Source organism: Tauraco erythrolophus, chromosome 3 (genome assembly GCF_009769465.1).
Source record: "Tauraco erythrolophus isolate bTauEry1 chromosome 3, bTauEry1.pri, whole genome shotgun sequence".
In the NCBI taxonomy this organism is placed as follows: domain Eukaryota; kingdom Metazoa; phylum Chordata; class Aves; order Musophagiformes; family Musophagidae; genus Tauraco; species Tauraco erythrolophus.
The window spans coordinates 96,621,827-96,643,992 of record NC_141467.1 but is presented as its reverse complement, the minus strand read 5'-3'; the positions used below and the strand labels follow the sequence as shown (position 1 = coordinate 96,643,992).

General features: G+C 40.7%; 1 protein-coding gene across 10 annotated transcripts in view; it reads right to left on the bottom strand.

The window, feature by feature from the left end:
* Positions 1–21,613, bottom strand: part of PHF20L1 (PHD finger protein 20 like 1) — a 64,144-nt gene extending 42,531 nt beyond the window's left edge. For 4 of the 10 annotated variants that reach the window (XM_086608854.1, XM_086608855.1, XM_086608858.1 and 1 more), the window contains exons 1-8: positions 21,574–21,613; positions 20,302–20,407; positions 11,741–11,912; positions 11,504–11,588; positions 9,926–10,014; positions 7,372–7,434; positions 3,311–3,518; positions 1,722–1,850 (exon numbers count right to left, since the gene is read on the bottom strand). In XM_086608854.1, the coding sequence (XP_086464980.1) occupies positions 1,722–1,850; positions 3,311–3,518; positions 7,372–7,434; positions 9,926–10,014; positions 11,504–11,588; positions 11,741–11,912; positions 20,302–20,384 (829 nt within the window). In that variant the 5' untranslated portion in view covers positions 20,385–20,407; positions 21,574–21,613. The remainder of the gene's footprint in view (positions 1–1,721; positions 1,851–3,310; positions 3,519–7,371; positions 7,435–9,925; positions 10,015–11,503; positions 11,589–11,740; positions 11,913–20,301; positions 20,408–21,573) is intronic. The other 6 variants (XM_086608856.1, XM_086608861.1, XM_086608857.1 and 3 more) reach the window with 3 other exon arrangements.
* Between the last annotated feature and the right edge of the window lie 553 nt (positions 21,614–22,166).

Sequence of the window (22,166 nt, the reverse complement as noted above, 5' to 3'; positions counted from 1 at the left end):
TCACTTGGGGTATAAAAACCCCAAGCATCACTATAGGCTCGGGGAAGAGTGGCTGGAGAGCTGCCTGGCGGAGAAGGACCTGGGGGTGTTGGTTGACTACCGGCTTGATATGAGCCAGCAGTGTGCCCAGGTGGCCAAAAAGGCCAATGGGATACTGGCGTGTATCAAGAATAGTGTGACCAGCAGGAGCAGGGAAGTGATCCTGCCCCTGTACTCGGCACTGGTGAGGCCGCACCTGGAATATTGTGTCCAGTTTTGGGCCCCTCACTTTAAGAGAGATATTGAGCTCCTGGAGCGAGTCCAAAGAAGGGCGACTAAACTGGTCAAGGGACTAGAAAATAAAACTTATGGGGAGCGGCTGAGGGAGTTGGGGCTGTTTAGCCTGGAGAAGAGGAGGCTGAGGGGAGACCTGATTACGGCCTACAAATACTGGAGAAGGGATGGTGGGAAGGTGGGGGAAGGGCTCTTTACATTAGTGATGGGCGATAGGACAAGAGGAAATGGGTATAAGCTTAGTCAGGGGAGATTCAGGTTGGATGTTAGTAAGAATTTCTTCTCTGAAAGGGTTGTCAGCCACTGCAATAGGCTGCCCAGGGAGGTGGCTGAGTCCCCATCCCTGGATGTGTTTAAGAATAGGGTGGATGAACTACTTAGGGATATGGTTTAATGGGGGATTAGGGACGGTTGGACTGGATGATCTCTAAGGTCTTTTCCAACCTAGAAATCTATGAAATCTAGTACAAAAAAAAACAAACAACAAAAAACCCCTCTTATCGCTAGCATAGAAAAGGTTGTCAGACTTCACACAAAATATTTTCTAGAATGAGTGGAACGCATTTCTGTGTTCCCGCCTGTCCAAGGGTCCCTCTGTTAAGGGAGAGGCTTCACAACTGTTGAAGTGCACCTGATACCTTCCCAGCACAGCTACAAACATATTACCTCATCCTAAATACTCCCAGGATCAATGCTGGCAACACAATTTGCTTATTGGGAGGTATGGGAGAGGAGGGATACAAATTGAAATAATTCTTCCACAGTTATGTAAGTTTCTATGAAATTTTGGAATAAAATACATTTTTCAAGCTTTAAAGATAAGATAAATTATCAATTGTTCCATTGTATACAATGTATTCTATTGCTGTATACTTGTTTTCCATTAATACCTTTGAGTAATAAACACAGGGAATGAATGCTTTAGATACTGAAAAAAAAATATTCAGATCTTCCTTGCTTCAATTTGTAGCTAGGCTTGTGTACTTTCAAATCTTTTTAAACTCTTTTCAGCAAGTTCTACTTTACAATACACTGTAACAAAACATTTAGTTTTTCCACAGCTAACAAAAGCTTTAGTTTACAGTGGTGGTATGTAACTCATAACCATGTTAATAACGTGAACAAACCCCAAATTCACCTGATAATGGAGAAAATTGTGCAGCTGGAGTTAAAACATATTTAAGAAATTAATCAATTCAGGATGGTTACCTTCCCAGAAAACTACAAAGATCAAGTCGAGTCTGAGATGATTCTCTGAACTTATGACCAAGGTAGATTTTATTAGTATTTATAGACTCCTTTAAAATTCCAAACAAGTAAAAGACTACAGTGAATATCTGCCACATGAACGTGCTTTTATGAACCTACTTTAGTACCTTACATGTAGGCACGTGTATTTCACTATGTTGAAAAGAGAAAAAAAGTCAATAACCAAAGTAGTACTTTACCAGTGATCTTGTTAAGACGAGCTCTCTTTGCCTGAAATGAGTTGCCTAGATTACTTTTCCTCTTGTGTGACAACGTGCTCTCTGCCTGCACAAAGGCCATCTTTGGAACATCCACTACAGGAAATCCTACTTTTAAACAGAAGAGAAAACTGATCAACTCACATTTCATAAATATGTAACATCTAAAATACTTAGGTATTTCAGAGCTGCTATTAGAATACTGCAGTAAACAAACTTTAAAATTCTATTAAAAAAGAAAATGACACACTCTGAAGATTTAATATTACACATCAAAACATTAGATGGAAATTACTTCAAAATTTGTAATTATAGCCAAATATTACGAGAACTTCTGTGTTAAACACTATTAAAATGAAGAAATTCTTATCTTGGTTTCAAACATCCCAGAATATGGACATATCATCCATATCGGATTTTTTTTTTCTTAAAACAGGATCAGGGACTATCTCACAGATAACAGAAGATGCAGGAATATGAATCAAAGCATACAACGAAGGAAGTAAAAAAAACTCTGCATTCTGCTCTTGTTAGAGCTACTTAGAAGCTTTGCACAAAGAGTAAATGCTGACCAAACTATATTTAGCTGATAAAAATTGTTTCTGAACTGGTGGATGAGAAGCTCAACATGAGCCGGCAATGTGCGCCGGCAGCCCAGAAAGCAAATCGTATCCTGGGCTGTATCAAAAGGAGTGTGGCCAGCAGGTCGAGGGAAGTGATTCTGCTCCTCTACTCTGCTCTCGTGAGACCCCACCTGGAATACTGTGTTCAGCTCTGGAGTCCCCAACACAAGAAGGACATGGAGCTACTGGAACGAGTCCAGAGGAGGGCCACGAAGATGATCTGAGGGCTGGATCACCTCTGCTATGAAGACAGGCTGAGAGAGTTGGGGCTGTTCAGCCTGGAGAAGAGAAGGCTCCGGGGTGATCTTATAGCAGCTTTCCAGTACCTAAAGGGGGCCTACAGGAAAGCTGGAGAGGGACTTTTTACAAGGGCGTGTAGTGATAGGACAAGGAGCAATGGATTTAAACTGAAAGAGGGCAGATTTAGGTTAGATATAAGGAAGAAATTTTTTACATTGAGCGTGGTGAGGCAGTGGAACAGGTTGCCCAGAGAAGTTGTGGATTCCCCATCCCTGGAAGTGTTCAAGGCCAGGTTGGATGAGGCTTTGGGCAACCTGGTATAGTGGAGGATTTCTCTGCCCATGGCAGGGGGGTTGGAACTAGATGATCTTTAAGGTCCCTTCTAACCCTAACCATTCTATGATTCTATGATTAGTGTCATTAGTGTCCTTGGAGGTGTTCAAGGCCAGGTTGGACAGAGCCTTGAGTAGCCTGATCTAGTTGAGAGGTGTCCCTGCCCATGACAGGAAGGTTGGATTAGATGATCTCTAAGGTCCCTTCCAGTCTATGCCATTCTATGATTCTATGTATCATAAAGTTATCATAATAGCAAATGAGACATCTTTCTCTAGAAATACTAGTTATTACTTAATTGCAAAATTAACAACAGGAGTTCTACTTCAACATTACAGAAAAATCTATTTTATCTTTTATAGAATTTGTTTTTACCAAATGTGTCGCTAGAGGTAGGCTCCTCTTCCTTTTTTTGGACTTCCTGCATGATTGTAGAGGTTGAGGTTTCTTCCTTTTTTGAAGGAACTTTTAGCCATTTTCTGTCCTCTTTATCTTTATTGCTGTTTGCACTCGTTCTAGGTTTACTTCCTGCTTTGTTCTTGGCTGCTGCTGCAGCAGCAGCTTTGACCAAAGCTATCCAGTCCTCCAAAAAGGAAAAAATGGTAAGTAAGCATTAAAAAGTGCCTGAGACTCAAATAGAAAATACTTATAAACCTTATAAACCCAGTGAAACTTCATCTAGCAATGTCCAAGAGCAGTTGAATTTATTTTTATGGCTACTACTCAGAGAGTGGTAAAATGAGTTTCCCAAATTGCCTAAATAAACCTGAAGTATTATCAATATGCCAAATGGAATAAAAGAAAAAAAAAACAAAACACGCACTTTAAAAAAACCCCACCATGTATAGAATTTTCACTGTGCACATTCCTTGCTTCCTATTTTGCATGTCCTAGCTTCAGAAACCCATTACCTCCCAAACCACTGACTTTTTTCTCACCCTCCTGGCTGTTAAATATACCAATTCTATTACTGATTGATTTTAACTCGCATTCAAAACCACAGTTAACTCAAAGAATGGTCCAGTCAGCTGCATGTTTGGGCAGAGTTCTTCCTGAATTAAATTGATATCTGTGTTTCTAGAGTAACTACAGAAAGCACTCTTCTTGTATTACAAGTTTCATTCAATAATTGAATTTCATTCAATAATTCATTCAATAATTTCAATAAACTGTTCTACAATATGACTGAATTTCACAATCCACATTTAAGATAATATGCCCAGAGAAGTTGTAGATGCCCCATCCGTGATAGTGTTCAAGGCCAGGTTGGATGAGGCTTTGGGCAACCTGGTGTAGTGGAGGGTTTCCCTGCCCATGGCAGGGGGGTTGGAACTAGATATCTTTGAGGTCCCTTCCAACCCCAACCATTCTATGATTCTAATATAAGTGCCATTTTGGTTTATGGCTTATTTGACCATACAGAAACATCCAAGGAGTGAACAGAATACACAGCCCAAACTCATCTACTTTTTGGCACGTAGATGAAGTCTAGCCACCTATAAGTCAATGGAGAGAACTAAACTTCCAAGGCTGAGCCAAGCTCTTTCCACTAGTCTGAAGTAGTCTTCTCTGCCTTATGGCTCCTGAGTGTCAGGGATTAATCTGACTGCAAAAAATTGTAACCTTATCCTTTTTACTCAAATATTTTTTTCAAATTTTCTCTAATACCAAGGTACAGAATTTTTCCATGGAGAAGTTACATGTGATATAAAACCCAATAGCTATGTTCATCCTCTATCAGTAACACTTAAGCACCTGAGTGTTTTGAAGAATTAGTTTACGACACGGCAATTTGGCTATAAGAATATTTTCAGATTTGTGCTACCACATATAAAAAAGGTACAATAAAGATTATTTTTTGTCTAGTTTCACATGAGTGCTTTACAAATAGCAAAAAATTTTCCCCCTCAACTGTAAACAGACCATATTTTATTCTGGACTGTTTCCTTAATGTTATGAGTCATACAAAGTGTCTATATCTTGATTTAATAAATCTTGTTTCAATGCAACTTTTCCCCACACACATTACATACTATAAATTTCAGTTCTACTGAGGTTTCTTTGCCTCCTTTGATGTATGAGAAAAGCATAACACAAAACACAAAACATTACTTTCCCTTGTATTATGCTTTTCCTTTTCCATAGCTCAATACTTTAAAGTCATTACTTTCCATATGTTGTGCTTCTACATTTTGTCAAGCTATGTACTTAGAAACACCAACAGTTTTGATTCCTCTAAGATAAAGTGTTCCGTGTCCAAACTGTCAATGAAAGATGCATACACTCAGTCTAGCTAGCAGCAGAAAAGTTTGGAAGCGCTTTGGCAATGCTTACACAGCAGGCAGCTACCAAGGCCATTTGGTGACATGCCAGCCACAAAGAGCGTGTCTAACTGCCAGCTGCAAAGTCAATCAAAAACACACATACCTCTTTTTTGGCCAGCCAAAACGAGCACACACATTAGCTCCAGTCCATCCAGAGCCTTGCCCATCCAGCAGGACAAAAAAAGGGATTGAGCTATTTGTGCTGGTGAGGCGTTAGGAGACCTGAGAGTAGAAGTCTTACACTGTACCCTGGCCGAGGGATGAAGAGGATCAGTAACATGGCTGGAGCTTGGATCTTATGATAAAAGTGGGAAGCACAGGAAGCGCAATCTGCTTCAAAACAGGATTTTAATTTTCAGGCCAGCTAAGCACCCTGAAATCGGAAGCTTTACGAAGATATCGAGCTTCAAGGACCATACTGAACTAAGTATCCTGTCCTAAGGGCAGCTGTTCTGGCACAACACGAAGGGGGTTTAGTTTGCATTTTATTTCACTGTTTGAATGCCTTCCTTAAGACGTGGAGCTTGCAAAGGGTAGGAGGACACATATAAAAATGAAGCAAACGAAGATTATATACTCAGAAGCCAGAGCAGAGACACATTAATTACGGTGACAGTCATACTTGTTTTCTAGATTAACAAGTAAATTTAAACTTAGTGAAGAGAACCTTGAGCAGGTAGGCGAACAAGATTATCTCAAGAGGTCCCTTCCAACCTCAAAAATTTGTGATTCTGAATTGGTCAGAAACTCTCTGGGTCCATTTTTACTTTGGCTTCAGAGTAAATGTATAGGCACTAAAGTGACACAGGTAATTCCTGCTTTTTAACCTTGAACTCCTATAGAGTGACTGCTCAGCTGCACAGCTCCTGCTGTGTGAGAACTATTTAGCATCTAAGATGCTAAGATGGCTATGCTTCTTTTGGAGAGCACAGGAACTCCTCCTTCAAAAAGATGCATTTGTGGCTTTTTCAGAATTTTTAGAAAAAATTAACAAAAAATGGGAGAATAACAATGCAAGTCTAAAACACAATGAACTCTGAAATCTGTCTCAGGGCTGTTGTAAGATATCTACTCTGTCAATCACAACAGCAGGACACTAAACACTGAGTATCACGGAAACTAGTTGCAAATCTTTAATAGCAGGACTTTTCTCCAGAGTATTCAGCACACATGAAGCCGAGGGCCTAAACATGAACACATTACCAATTAATAACGTAAAAGCAAAATCCTCCTAAAATAAGTTTTCCCTACTTCTCCCGTGTTCTGATATTGTCCGTCTATGAGCTATGGTTGTGTAACTCTGCACCAGTTACTCTACACTATCCAGCCTGATCTGCTTCCCACAGCTTCCCACCCCAGTGAAAGTTTCTTATGTACATACCTAACTTTAAAAAAAACAAAATGTGTAGTTTCTTCTTTTTTTTTTCTTATTAAAATTCACCTTTTAAGTAAGCTGAGAAAATTGACAGGAGAGAAGTAATGGGACACTGTAGTTAGAAGACAAAACATTACTTCATCACTACTGAGGAAAACTGTCATTATGCTAATTAGATTCACTAAATCAAAGCACAGGAAATGGCACAATCAAGAAATACGTTAGTAGAAATTACCCAACAGCCTTTCACATCCATTGGCTAAAACACTCATATTTTAAAATATTCCTTTGCACAGTCTTAAACCTGCAACAGTGGGAAGGCAAAACCAGAATCGTATCTAAAATCCAACCCTTGTGCCAATAGTAGAATTCACATACACATTGTTCTCCCCTCACCTGCCTACGCTCACCACCTTTTTGCTTCTCTACAGTACTGAAGAGTCAGCTGGTTTTCCTCTCCTGACACATCACAACTCCCAACTCCCACACATTCATACATACACATACATAAAACATCATCAATCTATTGACTGGCCGATTCCACAGCAAGCCTGTATTCCTTACCCTCACCTTTCAATTCTAAATGGTCTGCCCCACCTACATCTTGGCTCACATTGTCTCCTGTCACATCTTCTTTTTTCCTCTGTCCCAATCGCAAATCCACGCTTTTTCCTCAGCTTCCTCTTCCTGTGTGCCAAGTCCCCTCCCTCTCCTTCAAAACCCTCCTCAAAACTCACTTCTTTTGGTTCGATTTCCGTCACTAATCTCAGCTCCGGCGCTATCTGCTCCCTCTCGCGCGCCTAATTATATCGAAGATAAAACAAAAAACATGAAACAGAAAAAGTAAGTTATCCAAATACTTCATATGTGCTCTCACAAGGGCAGTCTCAATATCCCCATCTTTTTTATTTTCTCTCTGTACTATGTTAGCCATGTTTCTGTGTGATTTCAATTAATTTATGCTTATCTACAGAGCAATCTAACCTACAGTCTCATTGCATTGAGCCACACAAATATTTTCCACTCTTTAAAAATTTTGCCTTTCCACCCTCACAGCTGAGTGTTATTAAAACACACTTCTGCTGCAACTCAGAAATTGTTTGTTACAGTGTTTACAATCTTCTCCTTCAAGGCACGCTAAGCTCAAATCAAGGAATTAACTAGTGTATCCCTCTTTCTCCATGTAATTAAAATTCTGCATGCTTAGCACACACCTTCCAAGCAGATCTTACATTTGTTAAATTCACTAATGCACTAGAACTTGAAGTATCTTAACTCGTCTTTTGCAATGTATTCTTCCTTTGGAAGCAGACAGAAAACAAGTCATAGCTTTAAATTAAGCATGAAGTCTTAAATCTGACAACCTTGCTATTTTTCAAATCAAGTTTTATTCTTGGCTCTTTATTTTTAAGCTTTAAATAACTTCTCATAAATGTTTTCTTATAAATCAATAATGCAAAAAAGCAAAAACATTCATTTGACTCCTGGACTTGGACAAAGCTCAATTTCAGATAACTTCATTTTCAAACCAAACCTTAGATAACATTTTTTAAATACCACAAAAATAATTTGAAAAACAAACATTTTGCTATAGTATAACGATGCAGGAGATGTTACAAAAAAGAAGTATCGCTGCCTTTGAAAGCTAGAAAACGTCATGGCTATCTAATTTTGCAGAATGCAATGCTAAGACTAGTATCAATTAGCATTGTAGAAAGCATATTTGGTGGTTTTCTTGCTGGAAGACAACTCAATTCTAAATCCATATACAAAGTGTAATTTTGGTCGCCTTGTTCTTTCTCAAGACTTCACTGAAGTCACCTACATTCAGCCCCTGAGATGCACGAGACTGACACCGTAACTCTCAACTACTGAGAAAAATTAGAAATAATATATGAGCTGGACTGCCACCAAGCATGTCTGGACACCAAAACGGATTGCTAACCAGCATCTGTAAGAAATGGATTTATTATTTTTTTTAAAGCTGAAAACGCCTGTGGTCTAAGAGTAGTAACTGAAGATAAGACACAACGTAACTTCCTAGAAAAAGCACAGGACAGAGTAAGGGACGACTTCACGTTGTCACGAAGGGCTATTTTAGTTCATTCACAACCACACTACTCAAGTTTTCCTTTTCATGAAGTAAACTGAGATACTCTAGCTTCCTAACTTACTGTCATTCTGGAACTATTGTTTGAAATATTATATTCTGGTTCAATATAGGTATTGTAAGGCTGCAGCAAGAAGCTTGTGTGACTATGGATTTCAGTCTAATCTCTCTAAGGAAATGTAGTTTAACTAGGGCAGTGTTGCCTGCACAAAGTTCCAATGTTATCTGCATAGATGGTCAACCCTAGAATGCAGCTACTTGTAATCTGGAGGCCAGGATATAGAATTATTTTCAAGCCAATGGCTTATTCATCTGCCCTTGTCACAATATGGATGGTTACAACAGTTAATTATGAAATATCTGAATTTTGTTTGCCAAGTTAGGAGTATTTGGAAGAAAACTGAGAGCAAATAAGAGCAGGTGTTTCACATTTCTTGTCGCTGGGTTTCGAAGAGTTTCAGTGGAGCAATTTCTCATTAACTATGAGAATATGGTTACCATGCAAGACATGCAGTGGCATTTCCACTGAAAACACGTAACAGTTTTTAATGTTGTTTTCCTTTTTCAAGTAAAGATATGATTAGTGACTAAATCATGTCCTCTACTTCACAGCCTCCCTCAATTTCTACTCAGCATCTCTTCTTTAACAGCAACTGGACGTTATCAGAGATAAAGAAATATTTATCTGTCTGAATCCCCAAAAGTTCTGGTACAGGGGAAAAACCCCCTGCAGAACAGTCATGTTAATAAGAACATGTGGGTAAAAAGCTACCACAGTAGCAAACAAGAGGCATGGAGTGGGAAAGAAAAAATAAATAATAATTAAAAAAAATAATCTGCAGCACAGACTAACTGACAAGCTAAAGCTTTTTCCTGAAAGGACACCAGAGGAAAAAGTCTCTGGATGCACCTGGTTTTATAAATTCTGCAAGACAAAACTCTGGGAACAGATTAGTCGGCAATGGAGTGGATGGCAGCTAGACATTTCTGATAGCAGCAAGACTACTTGAGCAGCACACTGGGGCATCATCCATGAAACTGGTGAAGCAAGGCAGTGCAGGACCTAGAATAAAGACTGTAATCTAAAACTAGTTATGCTAGGTGACATTTTTACTATCTCAAGATATCAAAAAAAAAAATCTACATAAAACCTAACAAAGAGATACCTAACGTATTCTTACCTGCCCTTTTGCATCCTCTGGCATAGATTTGATATGCATCCTCTTAAGACATCGAATAACACCATCATAGAACTGTACGGTGAATGTTCCTAGAAAAGGATTGATGTCATCACTAAGAGTAGTTAAGAAACAAACACACCTAGTTATAATGAAAGCTTTAGCAAAACGCTTCATAGGCTATCTGAACAAGGTAACCAGGTGCTACCTGCAGTCAGGATTGAGAATTTTAAGAGAAAAGAAATGACAGTTTCAATTAAGCTCTTTGTCCACTTGGACAATTTCAATCATGTTTAAGCCAGTGTGTCATTTTGTTCATAATTCATTGAAAGAATTACGTAATATTTAAGTTGCCACAACAGGGAAACAATTCAATTCACAATCAAATCCTCGCTTGCTTTAAAATACAGTAAAAACTTCAACTTCTACTCATGTTCATCAGAAATATCACCCCACTGTGAAATATTGCATTTAAGGTGTTCCTTTATTTCCTTATTTCCATTGTTCTTCTCCAATAAATAGAACTTTAGAGAGACCTATCATTCTTAGATTCATAGATTTCCTAGGTTCGAAAAGACCTTAGAGATCATTCAGTTCAACCGTCCCTAATCTCCCATTAAACCATATCCCTAAGTAGTTCATCCACCCTTTTCTTAAACACATCCAGGGATGGGGACTCAACCACCTCCCTGGGCAGCCTATTCCAGTGGCTGACAACCCTTTCAGAGAAGAAATTCTTTCTAACATCCAACCTGAACCTTCCCTGACTAAGCTTATACCCATTTCCTCTTGTCCTATCACCCATCACTAATGTAAAGACCCCTTCCTCTACCTCCCCACCATCCCTTCTCAAGTATTTGTAGGCCATAATCAGGTCTCCCCTCAGCCTCCTCTTCTCCAGGCTAAACAGCCCCAACTCCCTCAGCCGCTCCCCATAAGTTTTATTTTCTAGTCCCTTGACCAGTTTAGTCGCCCTTCTTTGGACTCGCTCCAGGAGCTCAATATCTCTCTTAAAGTGAGGGGCCCAAAACTGGACACAATATTCCAGGTGCGGCCTCACCAGTGCCGAGTACAGGGGCAGGATCACTTCCCTGCTCCTGCTGGTCACACTATTCTTGATACACGCCAGTATCCCATTGGCCTTTTTGGCCACCTGGGCACACTGCTGGCTCATATCAAGCCGGTAGTCAACCAACATCCCCAGGTCCTTCTCCGCCAGGCAGGACTCCACACTTGGCCTTATTAAACCTCATGCCAAATGAGCTTAAAACAATTATGAAAATTTAAATATATCGTTAGTCCATCAACAATAGTACAAAAATTCGTAACACTCCGCACAGGATAGTCTTCTCATTACTGAGGAAACATTAAGCATTTTGTCTTCCAAGAGAAATTCAAATTTTCTAATTTCACACAGATAAAACACAAACTCCTTACTAAATTTGATAGAATAGAAACATTTTCAATTAATAGTGAGGCAGTGAAGAAAGCTTCATGCACATGTCACATTTTAAGTAGAGTTCAGCTACAGCATAACACTCACAAACAGTTCGTAGCAATGGACCACACATAAATACGTACCCTCTTTATTAATGGCTTCAATCTTTGCAGGGTAATAGCGACAGTCTGTCCAACGAGCTAGGACTTCTTCTCCAGGTTTAAAATCCTATTTTATACAAATTTAGTCATTAGTATTTGAATAATTTAGGTATTTTCCTAGAAAGAATTAAACATTACGTGCTGGAGAGATTTAATGTAGGAAACCAAGCAGGAGAGTTTACAAAAATGAGTCAAAGACAAAATAAATGCACCACTTACAACAAATTCTTCATCGTCTTTCAGCCCCTCTTTCCTTAACGCCGGTCGCTCCAAGGGTCGCAACCTGTTGCTGTCCCAGTAAATCCACTCATCGTAGCGATGACTCCAACGTTCAAAATGAACCAACATCTTCCCCTCTTCATAATCAATCTTCTCAATACGAGATGGATACCTTGAATGATAAACATAAACTTATAAACCTCAAAGCTTCTTCAAAAGTTTGTTGGGGTTTTTTTTGCATACAACAGTGTTCACATGACCATTCAGAAAGGTACACTAATACTTTTTACTAAGAAATCTTCAAGCTTGAAAAATATGAATTTACTAAACTGAGAGTAGGATAACTTTTAAACCAAATGTTATCTGTACTCATCAGTGATACGTCATCAGCTTCATCGTAGTCAGACCATTATACACAAATTCAAACCTCAAACTCCAAGACCAAGACTGGCTGAAACTGGCACTAGAGGTTTGTGCTTATCAGTTTTAAACCTTGTGTTTCTCGAAAGCAAAATCCTGTAAGAGTTTTCATTTGCTTGGGGATGGAGAGGATATAAAATAGTTTTAGGAGTACATTCATTACTTCATCGTATGAAACATTTCGAACTATACCACTGATTCCAGACAAATTCAAGCAACTAATCAGACCCAGAAGTCAACATTCTTCCTTAACTAAGCCACTTACTAATTTATAAATCAGCTTCCGTTATTACACTGCCATTAAATTTGATTCACAGTAACTATTTTTTAGCAGTCATCTGTCTTTTACTCCACATGCACTAGTATAAATATGTCAGTCTTAATGAACATGTGGATTTTATTCTCAGTAGATATTTTACGGGCTCAGTACAACTAACCAGACTGAGCTGCAACCACATCAATTTTAGGCATCTAATTTCCGGTGCGGCATAGGTGTAGTTTAGGAACCATAAAGGCTGAGATTACATTTGTAGGGAAAAACGGCAAATTTCTCAGGAATTATTATTCAGTCTTACTGTTTATGTTTCACCAAAGTGATGTATGTCACAAAACTGTAGAAGAGGAGCAAGGCACAAACTGGTTTCATCACACTGCTTCCTCTCCAAAATTATTAGATCCCATTATTTCCACCGTACGAAACGGAGAGAAAACTGGAATGAGACAGAATTCAGCTCCTTCTGCCCTTCACAAAAGTACTGAAAGGGATTCAAAAGTGCAAAGAATCTCATAAAAAAAATAATATTTAGATTATCAAATTTTCTCCGTAGTTTATATTAGGAATGGTCTAAAGCTGGCATAGCATGTATTGAGAAGAAAGACCACAGCCAAAGGGCAGCTGTCTTTCACCTTCATTAAGGGGCAACCTGTTTTTCTAATGAAGTGCTACTGTGGAGCAACAGTCAGAGAGCAGAGCTTGAGCAACCAATTTCCAGTCCTACTGTAAATTCCACAGCTAGAAACACAATGACATAAACAGGAACCCTGTCAACACTTTTAATTTTCAATACTTTCCCTCCAAAACACTGAAGGTGCTGATAAAGGAGTCTTTAACACTATGTTCTGATTAAAATATGAGTTCTCAGGAAGTAAAGACTTTCCTTATTTCCTGGTGACTAGTATGGGGCATTAAAGCAAAAGGTGTCAATCTCAACTTGCTCTTTCGTTTCTCCAGTCCTGCTTCTTTAGCTGCAGCGATGCATGCAGCTTCCCAACATCTAAATATCTCAGGAGCTGCTGAATGAAAATAAACCCTCTGATTTTCTAGGTTACTACTGCAATTACTTCAGCCACATTTCATCCCCACATCAGAATGCACACAGTCCAACCCCTTCTTGCATTTATCATCCATACACTTCTAGAAATGCAAAAATGTTTTTAAATTCATTCTTTATGTTCCCAACTTCTTCTCATTGAACTTTATAAATAAAAAAAAACAAGCAATCAATGTCTTAGTCTCAAACTGTAGACTCACATTTGCCATCCTACTAATAAAACCTTCTGCAAGAGACAGAAGAACTCCATGGGACCTCTTTCATAGCAGCAAGATCAACCTCCTTTCCCCTCTCAAGTCGACTGACAACAACAACCTACCAAGAACAGTGAAGCTGATGATGTATTGTATCAAAACTGAAAGTAAAACTCTTAATTCAAAACCTGAATTCCACTACCAGCGTTCTGGTTTAACTTTGAACAGGGCTTCAAGAAAATAAGACATGGTCTTCCTAAGCCTTGCCTCTGACAAGGCTTTCTTAAGCCCACAGGCTCTTACATTTAGGAATTTTATTATAAAATTTCTTTATTAGATCTTTCATCTTCCCGAGTGTTGCAATTTCAGACTTCTTTTAACTAGATACCAAGTATCAGACTAAGCAAGAAGAACAGCAAAGCAGAGGAAAAAAGTAAATTTACTGTTACTACAGTAAATGTATGAGTAAGGATGTTACCTAAGAGTTCCAAATAGAAGTAAATGAAGACACAGAAAGCATTTAACAGAGAGAAGGAAGGAGAAACACCAGAAAAGCAAGAGGACAGGAAGTGCACTTTGTAGCAATCAAAAACGAGAGCTTGTGCACAAGCAGAGAAGCTGCAGCAGTGAAATGGTAGGCAAGAGGGATGGTGCCCCTTCCCACTACAGTTGGAACTTCCATGTTTATCACATGCCAGCCAGGTAGTGATGAAAACTATGGTTATTTCAGAAAATCCAGGGACCACCAGCCAAAACACAAAATTCTCCTTTTCCTATGCATCTACAATGCAAATACTCTGCTCCCATTATGGCGCTACCCTATAGCAGCTCCCTTTTTTACTGTGTTTCTATTGTTGTTATGGCTGGTCACTTTCACTGGTCATCATCAGCAAAGTCACCATTCCGAGCACTGCGTGTAGAAGACAACAGAAGGGATAAACTGGCAAAATATACTACATTGTCCTGGAAAGAGAAAATCGAGGAGTGAGAGAGGAAGGTAAAATACGGAGTATCATTTAGAGACAAATATATAAAAATGAAGTGTTTTAATTAAAATTCAGCAAACTAAGAATCAAGATGTTAATATATCAGGGGGAAAAAAGAGCGAAGCTAGCATCAGTTAATAAAAGAAGATATGGAAAATATTGCCTCATTAGGGATCACTCAACAGAGGAAATGCAGCACTAGGTATTTATTGGTTAAATTCTCTTTGATAAACACAGTTTCTGCTATCAAAGTCTTTTTAAAATGTCATTATCAGCTGTGAACGACAGTCTGTGATACCGGTTTTGCACAGCTAAATCTCATTATAATCCTATAATCACCTAATAGTTTTAGTCCAATAATTTATGTTTCTTCAATGCATGTGAAGACAGCGGTTGCAAGATGAACAGAGCCAAAGTCTGCACTCAACTCCAGTCCTTCGAGAGGGAAGATCTAGCAAGTCTTTGAGCCACCCAAGCTACATGCGACTGGTTATTAGACAACCCACAAATAACTTTGCATGGATTTAGCAATAAGCTATTACCCTCAATATCCAACAAATTTAGCCCCACGATGTGCCACAAACATGGATAAACAGCGATATTTCACAATACTGATCCCACAGTGGAAACAAGCACAGCATACATACTGCAGAACTTACTGTTCCAAGTTTTACACTGCACAGAAACATTTTTCTGGTGGTGTAGTTTTTGTACATTTAATGAAAATAATAAATTTCATAAACTGCAAAATTATACAAGTATTTCAAAGGCAGCTACGCATTTCCTGCTAATAAAAGATAAAACAGCAACATAAATTTTTTAATCCACGTTTTTAAAGAATTCAATGCATACAAGAAAGCACTTGCATGGCTTTGGCAAAGAGGAATGTTTATATTTATTCTGTAGAAAGAAGATTAACATGAAGACAGTTACATCTCATACACATGAGAAATTTCACGTGGAAGTTTCTTCCCTGGCAAAGCTACAAGTAGGCGTTACGAAGAAGTACCACAAAGGGGAATACAAACACCTCTCTCCATTGTGCCAAAGTGCAACGCTGTGTTAGCCCTGAGCAACCTTCCAGTCAGGTGAATTCTCCCCATTCACCTCCAGCAAGTACTCCACACAAAAGTATTGGAATGAAATGGTATACAAACAGATCTGCCAACATTTGTTCAGCACAAACCAGAAAAATACACTAAAAAATTGAAGAAAAAGTCTTTTCACAGGAAAATTAAAAAAAAAACCCAAACAACACACACACAAAACAGAACACCAACTCCAGAAACTCCAGTTCAATAATGAAAGTGTTGGTTTGTGGGAAGAAACAATAACCTACAAGTTTTGGGTGCATTTGGTTTTGTTTTTTTTTTTTTTAATAGCATGCTGGAAACAGTATTTAATAAAACCAAAGAAAGCCTCGGCCAAATTTTGGGGGAGGTTGTTCTTGTTTTTTGAAGAGAGAACAGGAAAACTATTGTTAGCTGATGGTATCTGCCCAGCTTACATATTGCATGCTCTCTATTCTCAGGTTCCTGTGATTCCAACCTGTAAGAATTATGCAATGTTTTTGTAAAGCTGCAAAATTTAACATGGCTTTCAAAATTTACATTATGAAGCACTGGTCAGACAACAAAAAAACTCCAATGTTCATATAGGAAAAATTAATGGGAAACTTCCCGTTTTCATTTCTTGACAATGTAAAAAAAAGAATACCCATTTTCTCCAATGCACTCAACAAATTAATGGCCACAAGGACAGTATTTTTCATTTTTACATCATCTTCCTTTTGACCCTTTAAAAGTGGCTAAAAAGAGATAAATTGCCCTGTGAAATGAGACAAGAGTTACTTCAAACTGTAAAAAAGGATGCAAAAACCTCAGTGTGTTTGCCCAGGTTTGTACCTTCAAAGCCTAGAAAAACACACATACTTCCTGCCTTCACAACAATGGTATAAAAATTCTTTCCTTCTACCTTGTAGAGGACAAACTCACATACTCTCCATTCTGACTTCTCCACAAACAGCCTCTTGGTATCTGCAAACATCTATTTCTAACTTCCCACCTTTTATTATATATATTACATTATATCAATATAAAGCAGAGACTTCATAGTCCCTTCAAATACCCAGCTGTCAGGTAACCCAGTCAAATGAAATTCAAAGCAAAAATTGTACCAAATAAGATTTCCCAAAGTCTTACAGGAAAAGAGCTTCCTCCATACTGGCAGGGGAAAAAAAAACAAACAAAAACACACAAACCAAAACAACACATCCATCCAGATAATCACATACACCAGGTCAAAGTGCTGCTGTTCTGATAACTAACCTATTGCAGTAAGCTGTTTCCATCCCAGAACTGCAACAAGGGCCATGTACCTCTACCTTCTTCATTACCTAATTTATCGTTTAGATCAAGCAGACTGATAAAGACTATGGTCTCAGAAAAATAACACAGTTGTTTTTTTCAAAGCAGTATCTGGCAGTTACAGGACAGCAGAGAGCTAGAGCCACAAAAGACACAGGAAAACAGAAATAAATAAAAAAAGGAAGAGATGCATCTTTAAATACATCAGCTTTGCAGAGGCTGTGTCCTACTTGTGGGAGCAAACAGCTTAAGAACCTGTCTTGCACATGGGCACGTACTTGCAGATATGTGCAGCTTTACTGCTGTTTCGTTTGTTTTGTCAGTGAGGGGCACGAGGGGAGTGGGGTGCAGGCACATGTATCAGTTTGTGTGTGAGATCATAGGATAATTTCAGTTGGAAGGGACCTCAGAAAGCCTGTAGTCCAACCTCCTACTCAAAGCAAGGGTCACCTACAAGATCAGACCAGGTTTTCCACAGTTTTATCCAGTCCAGTCTTGAAAACCTCCAACATTGGAGACTTCACAAACTCTGGGCAACCTGATCCACTGCTTGGCTGTCCCCTGGGGAAAAAGACTCTCCTTGCACCTAGTCTGAATCTCTCCTGTTGTGTGTGTGCCTGTTGCCTCATCCTCCAACCACGCACCACTGTGGAGAGCTTGGCCAAGTCTTCTTGATGACATCGCTGTAGATATTGGAAGGCTGCTAGTGGGTGTCCTGAAGCCTCCTCTGAGCCAGTTTCCTCACTCTTCATAGGTCCCATGCTCCAGGCCCCTGACCATCTCATATACAATCATTAAATATCATCAGTCCATCCCACCTCGTTTGTTATCTGCTGACAGGTGATCACATTGATTTTGACTAGAGCTGCATTTCATAGTTTGTTTTACTGACTTTAACAAGTGGTGTAAATGCACCACATAAGGTGACCTCCCCTGCAACAGGACTTCCTCTGCTCAGTAATCATACACGCCAAACGATACCAGTGACCGAAACACTGCCTGCAGAAGCCTCCTCATTTAAAAGCACAGGGTTTTTAAGCAATAAATAGTCAGGGTATGCAACATCCTCTCCAAGGTTCACAGAATTCAAAAAGAACACCAAATTCCATGAGATGTATTTCAGCAACCACTACACAGACGAAAATCTAAGACCTGCAGAAGGGCCTTAGAAAGCAACAACATACTTCACTATATTTTTCCCATCCTCTCGAGGCCTTTCTTGATTAACATTTTAACTGGTCACGAACACTGGATCTTTAAATGACAGCAGGCTTTGAGAAAAACGAAGGAAAAAAATAAAACCCTTCGCAAGGCTATTTTTCAGGAAGTGTTCTCAATTTGTCGCTTGTAGAAAGACTGAGCTAAGCAACACTATTACTGTTCAATTTTGGTTTTGTTAAAAAATATAAAGAGATTTCATGTAAGTTCAGCAACTTTATTTTCTTTCAAGTAAGTATTTCTGCATGCAGACGCGGGGAATGCATACAGCTTATATATAGAAAGAATTTTAAAAACATCCACCGCCCCCTTATGCAACAGAAAGCTAAGAAAAAAAAAAATCACATGGACTATTATTCTGGCCCTGTCACCCTAATAATAACACAACAGCAGGCTTTCTCCAACGAGCTCTTTGGTTTTGTGCATGAATATCATTTCACTTGAAACAGAGTCCTGTTTGCAGTGTTGCTGTAACTGCAAAATTTTAATACTAATTTTCTGCTCCCGAATTTGGCACCACAAAAGTTTACATGCATATAAACTTGACCTGTTCCACCTGGTGGTCCACATGACAACTCAGTTCCTACAAAGTTCAGCATAAATTCTAATCTGCCTGAAAATACCAAGCAACTCAGCTGCTGAACACGTGACAGAGCCCACACCTAACAAGGCCAAACCTAGACAAGTACTCCAGAACTGACATGTGACCCTTCCCTGTGAAAAGGCTGGGCAGATCTGAGAAACTACACACTGGATAGTCAAGGATTATTTTTTTTTTTATAAAATTAAGCTGAAGCTATTTTTACATGTTATTTTTTGTTATCCAGTTACATTAACCAATTATCTCTAGTCACAGGAGATGCTATAGAAAGTTCTATTAAAATTATTTTATGTTTATAGCACTATTCAGACAGTTCCATGATCTTGGCATTCAGTTATAGAAACAGTATGTCGAAAACCCACTCTACAGCAACAGATAAGAACCAGAACTGTTCTGTAAATGGTATTTTCCTTTAGAGACCATTTATTAAAACACTTTTGCTATAAATAAAATCAGAAGGCTACAGGTAAAAAGTTTAACTCAACTTTTTACACAGAGCATATAACTGCTGGAGTAAACACGTAAACAATACATAGACTTCTCCATCACATAACTTGGAGTTAGCCGGATCAGATATTTACATGAACATGCTTAGTTCTCCAGGAATTCAACAGAAAAGCAGGTACAGGCCTCTACGCTTCCCAGCCCTAATCAATTAGCATCTAAGAAAAAACTCACTAGAAGCAACAACTCATTGTGCCATCCACTTCAGCAAAACCAGGCATTTTTCAAAGTGAAATAGCATGGCCAGCATACACCACGAAAATAGTCCGCTTCCATAAATAAAACTTTGCCTAACGATTTACTTCAAAAGAACAGCTCCTTTCACAATACACACGCTGTGTGCCACATGTAGTGTGGTCCTTGTGCCCACAAATTTCCATTTCGTAGCCTTGACTCTTACTCACAATATGACTGGGTGGTCCAGAGTCAGTTTTAAGGACTTCATTCCTCCAACTATTTGATACAGACACAATCGTACTTACCTGTTTCATGAACTCTGATTAAGGATGTTTTCTTTTTTTTTTTAAATCAGTTTTGTGAACCTATGAAGTGTGATAACTGAATACAAACTAAATTCATTTGCATGCCTTCAAACTAAAGTAAAAGAAGTCTTTGGGCACAAAAGTTTGCCACATCAACACACCGATCATCCTGCACACGACACTGCATTCCATGCTACTATGGAAATGCCCTTTGCTTACTACAGCTGTACAAGCAACTACAAGCAAATAAACAGAAACCTGTAAAAGCTTAGTTTGATTTCTGAAGAGAGAATATTTTCCTAAAATCTAATAGCTTTAACAGACTCCTTATGTGGAAATTCATAAAGTGCACATGTGAAACAGTCAATAGGTGCACTAAGTTTATAATTAGACATCAAAACATACTATACACACAAAGCAATTATGCTCTTAGCAAATACTGCACGATGTCTTCCATACCATTTTTGTAAATAGTCCAGTGCCTCCAAACGAGCACCAATCTCAAATGTGATTCCAGGACGATTTGGAGGCTTTTTACTCATCTTGATATCTTCTTTTTCACTACCTTTAGAGGAGGAAAAAAAAAAAAGTCATATTAAAACACATAGTGTTATCTAAACCATGTCACTGACAGCAAATCTATTCCAGAGGGTGGAAAAAGATGTGAAAATTCTATACTAACTTTCCATTAACTGATTAGTTTTCAGAAGCATAGTCAATGCCTGAAGAAGGCATTACATAAAGTTCACGTATTTTTATTCAGATTTCTTTCTCTCCCCAAAAAAGAAGCCATCAATTCTAAGTCAAAAGAAAAACCAGAATCCACCACTGGCGCTCATCTGTGAGACTGCACTACACTGTAACTTCTTGACATTCTTTTGGAGCATAATTTTAAGAGTTACACAGAGTCATTGTGTATTCTCTCCTCTGCCGTGGCAAAGGTCAAAGCCAAGACAAATGCACCTTACCAAGAACAGAAATTTAAAGACAGACACGGCCTAAAGGACGTGAGATGACATTAGCAAAACCAAAACTACACAAAGAAAAAAGCCATCTTCAGCCTTTCTATGCGTTGCCAAGTCTCATCCATAGCACTAAGTTTCAGTCACAAGTGTCTTAATTTTTTTTTTTTGGTAATTCGGTCACTATTAAAAAAATTACTCCTCTGCGCGACTACTGCCGCTAGTACGGCGACTTTCTGATGCGCTACCTTTACCACAGCGCGCTGCGGCCGCGGCCCAGGCGCCCGCGGCACGGCTGCTGAAGGGGAAGGGAGCCGGGCTGCAGGGCCGGAGCCTCCTCGGCCCGGACCGCGGCAGGGGAGGCGGCCGGACCCCGGTTTTTAAGCGGCTGCTCCTCCGCCAAGGCGGGGAGCGCGATCCGGGACAGCCGTCTCGGAGGCGGCGGCTGACCTGAGGAAGCCCAGGCGCTCCCCGAGCGCGGCGGACACAAAGGGTACGCAGCCCAGCCGGGCTGCGAGCGCGGCAGGGCCCCCGGCCGGCGGGGGCCGAGCGCTCCCGCAGGCCCGGGGAGGACGCCGAGTGCCCGCGGCCCACCGGGCAGCCCGGCCGCCGGCAGGGCGCAGCGCGGGGAGGGCCGCGGGCGTCGCCCCGCCAGGCCCGGGCGCCGCGAAGGGGGCGCCGGAGCCCCGCGCCGCGCCGGGCCCGCTCGGAGGGGGCCCCCGCCCGGGGCCGCCCGCCCCGCCGCCCGAGCCCTCTCCGCGCTCCTTACCGCCTTCTCCGACTCGCAAGGCAGCGGCGGCGCCTGCGGCAGCCCGCGGCCCCGGCGCGGCGCCCGCTGCTCCCGCTCAGCGCGGCGCGGGGTGTCCGGCGCGGCGGCCGCTCACAGCCCCATCCTCCCCGCGCCCAGCCGCCGCGTCACCACCCCGCGACGAGCCCGCGAGGCGCGGCCCGGCGCCGCCATGCCACCGCCCCCGGCACGTGACTGCGGAGCCTCTGCCTGACGCGGGGGGGGGGGGAAAGGAGCGAGGGAGACAAAGAGAGGCGGCGGCGCGCATGCGCGGCGGGGTGCAGTGCTGGACCGCGCCGGGCCGCTCGTTGCGGCCCGCGGGTGACGCTGTGCTGGTGCCACTTACTGGTGCTGGTGCCACTTGCTGGTGCCACTTGCCTGTGCCGGTGCCAGTGCCAGTGCCTCTTGCTGGTGCCAGTTGCTGATGCCACTTGCCTGTGCCGGTGCCAGTGCCACTTGCTGGTGCCACTTGCCTGTGCCAGTGCCAGTGCCACTTGCTGGTACCGATGCCACTTGCTGGTGCAATTTGCTGGTGCCGGTGCCAGTGCCACTTGCTGGTGCCACTTGCTGGTGCC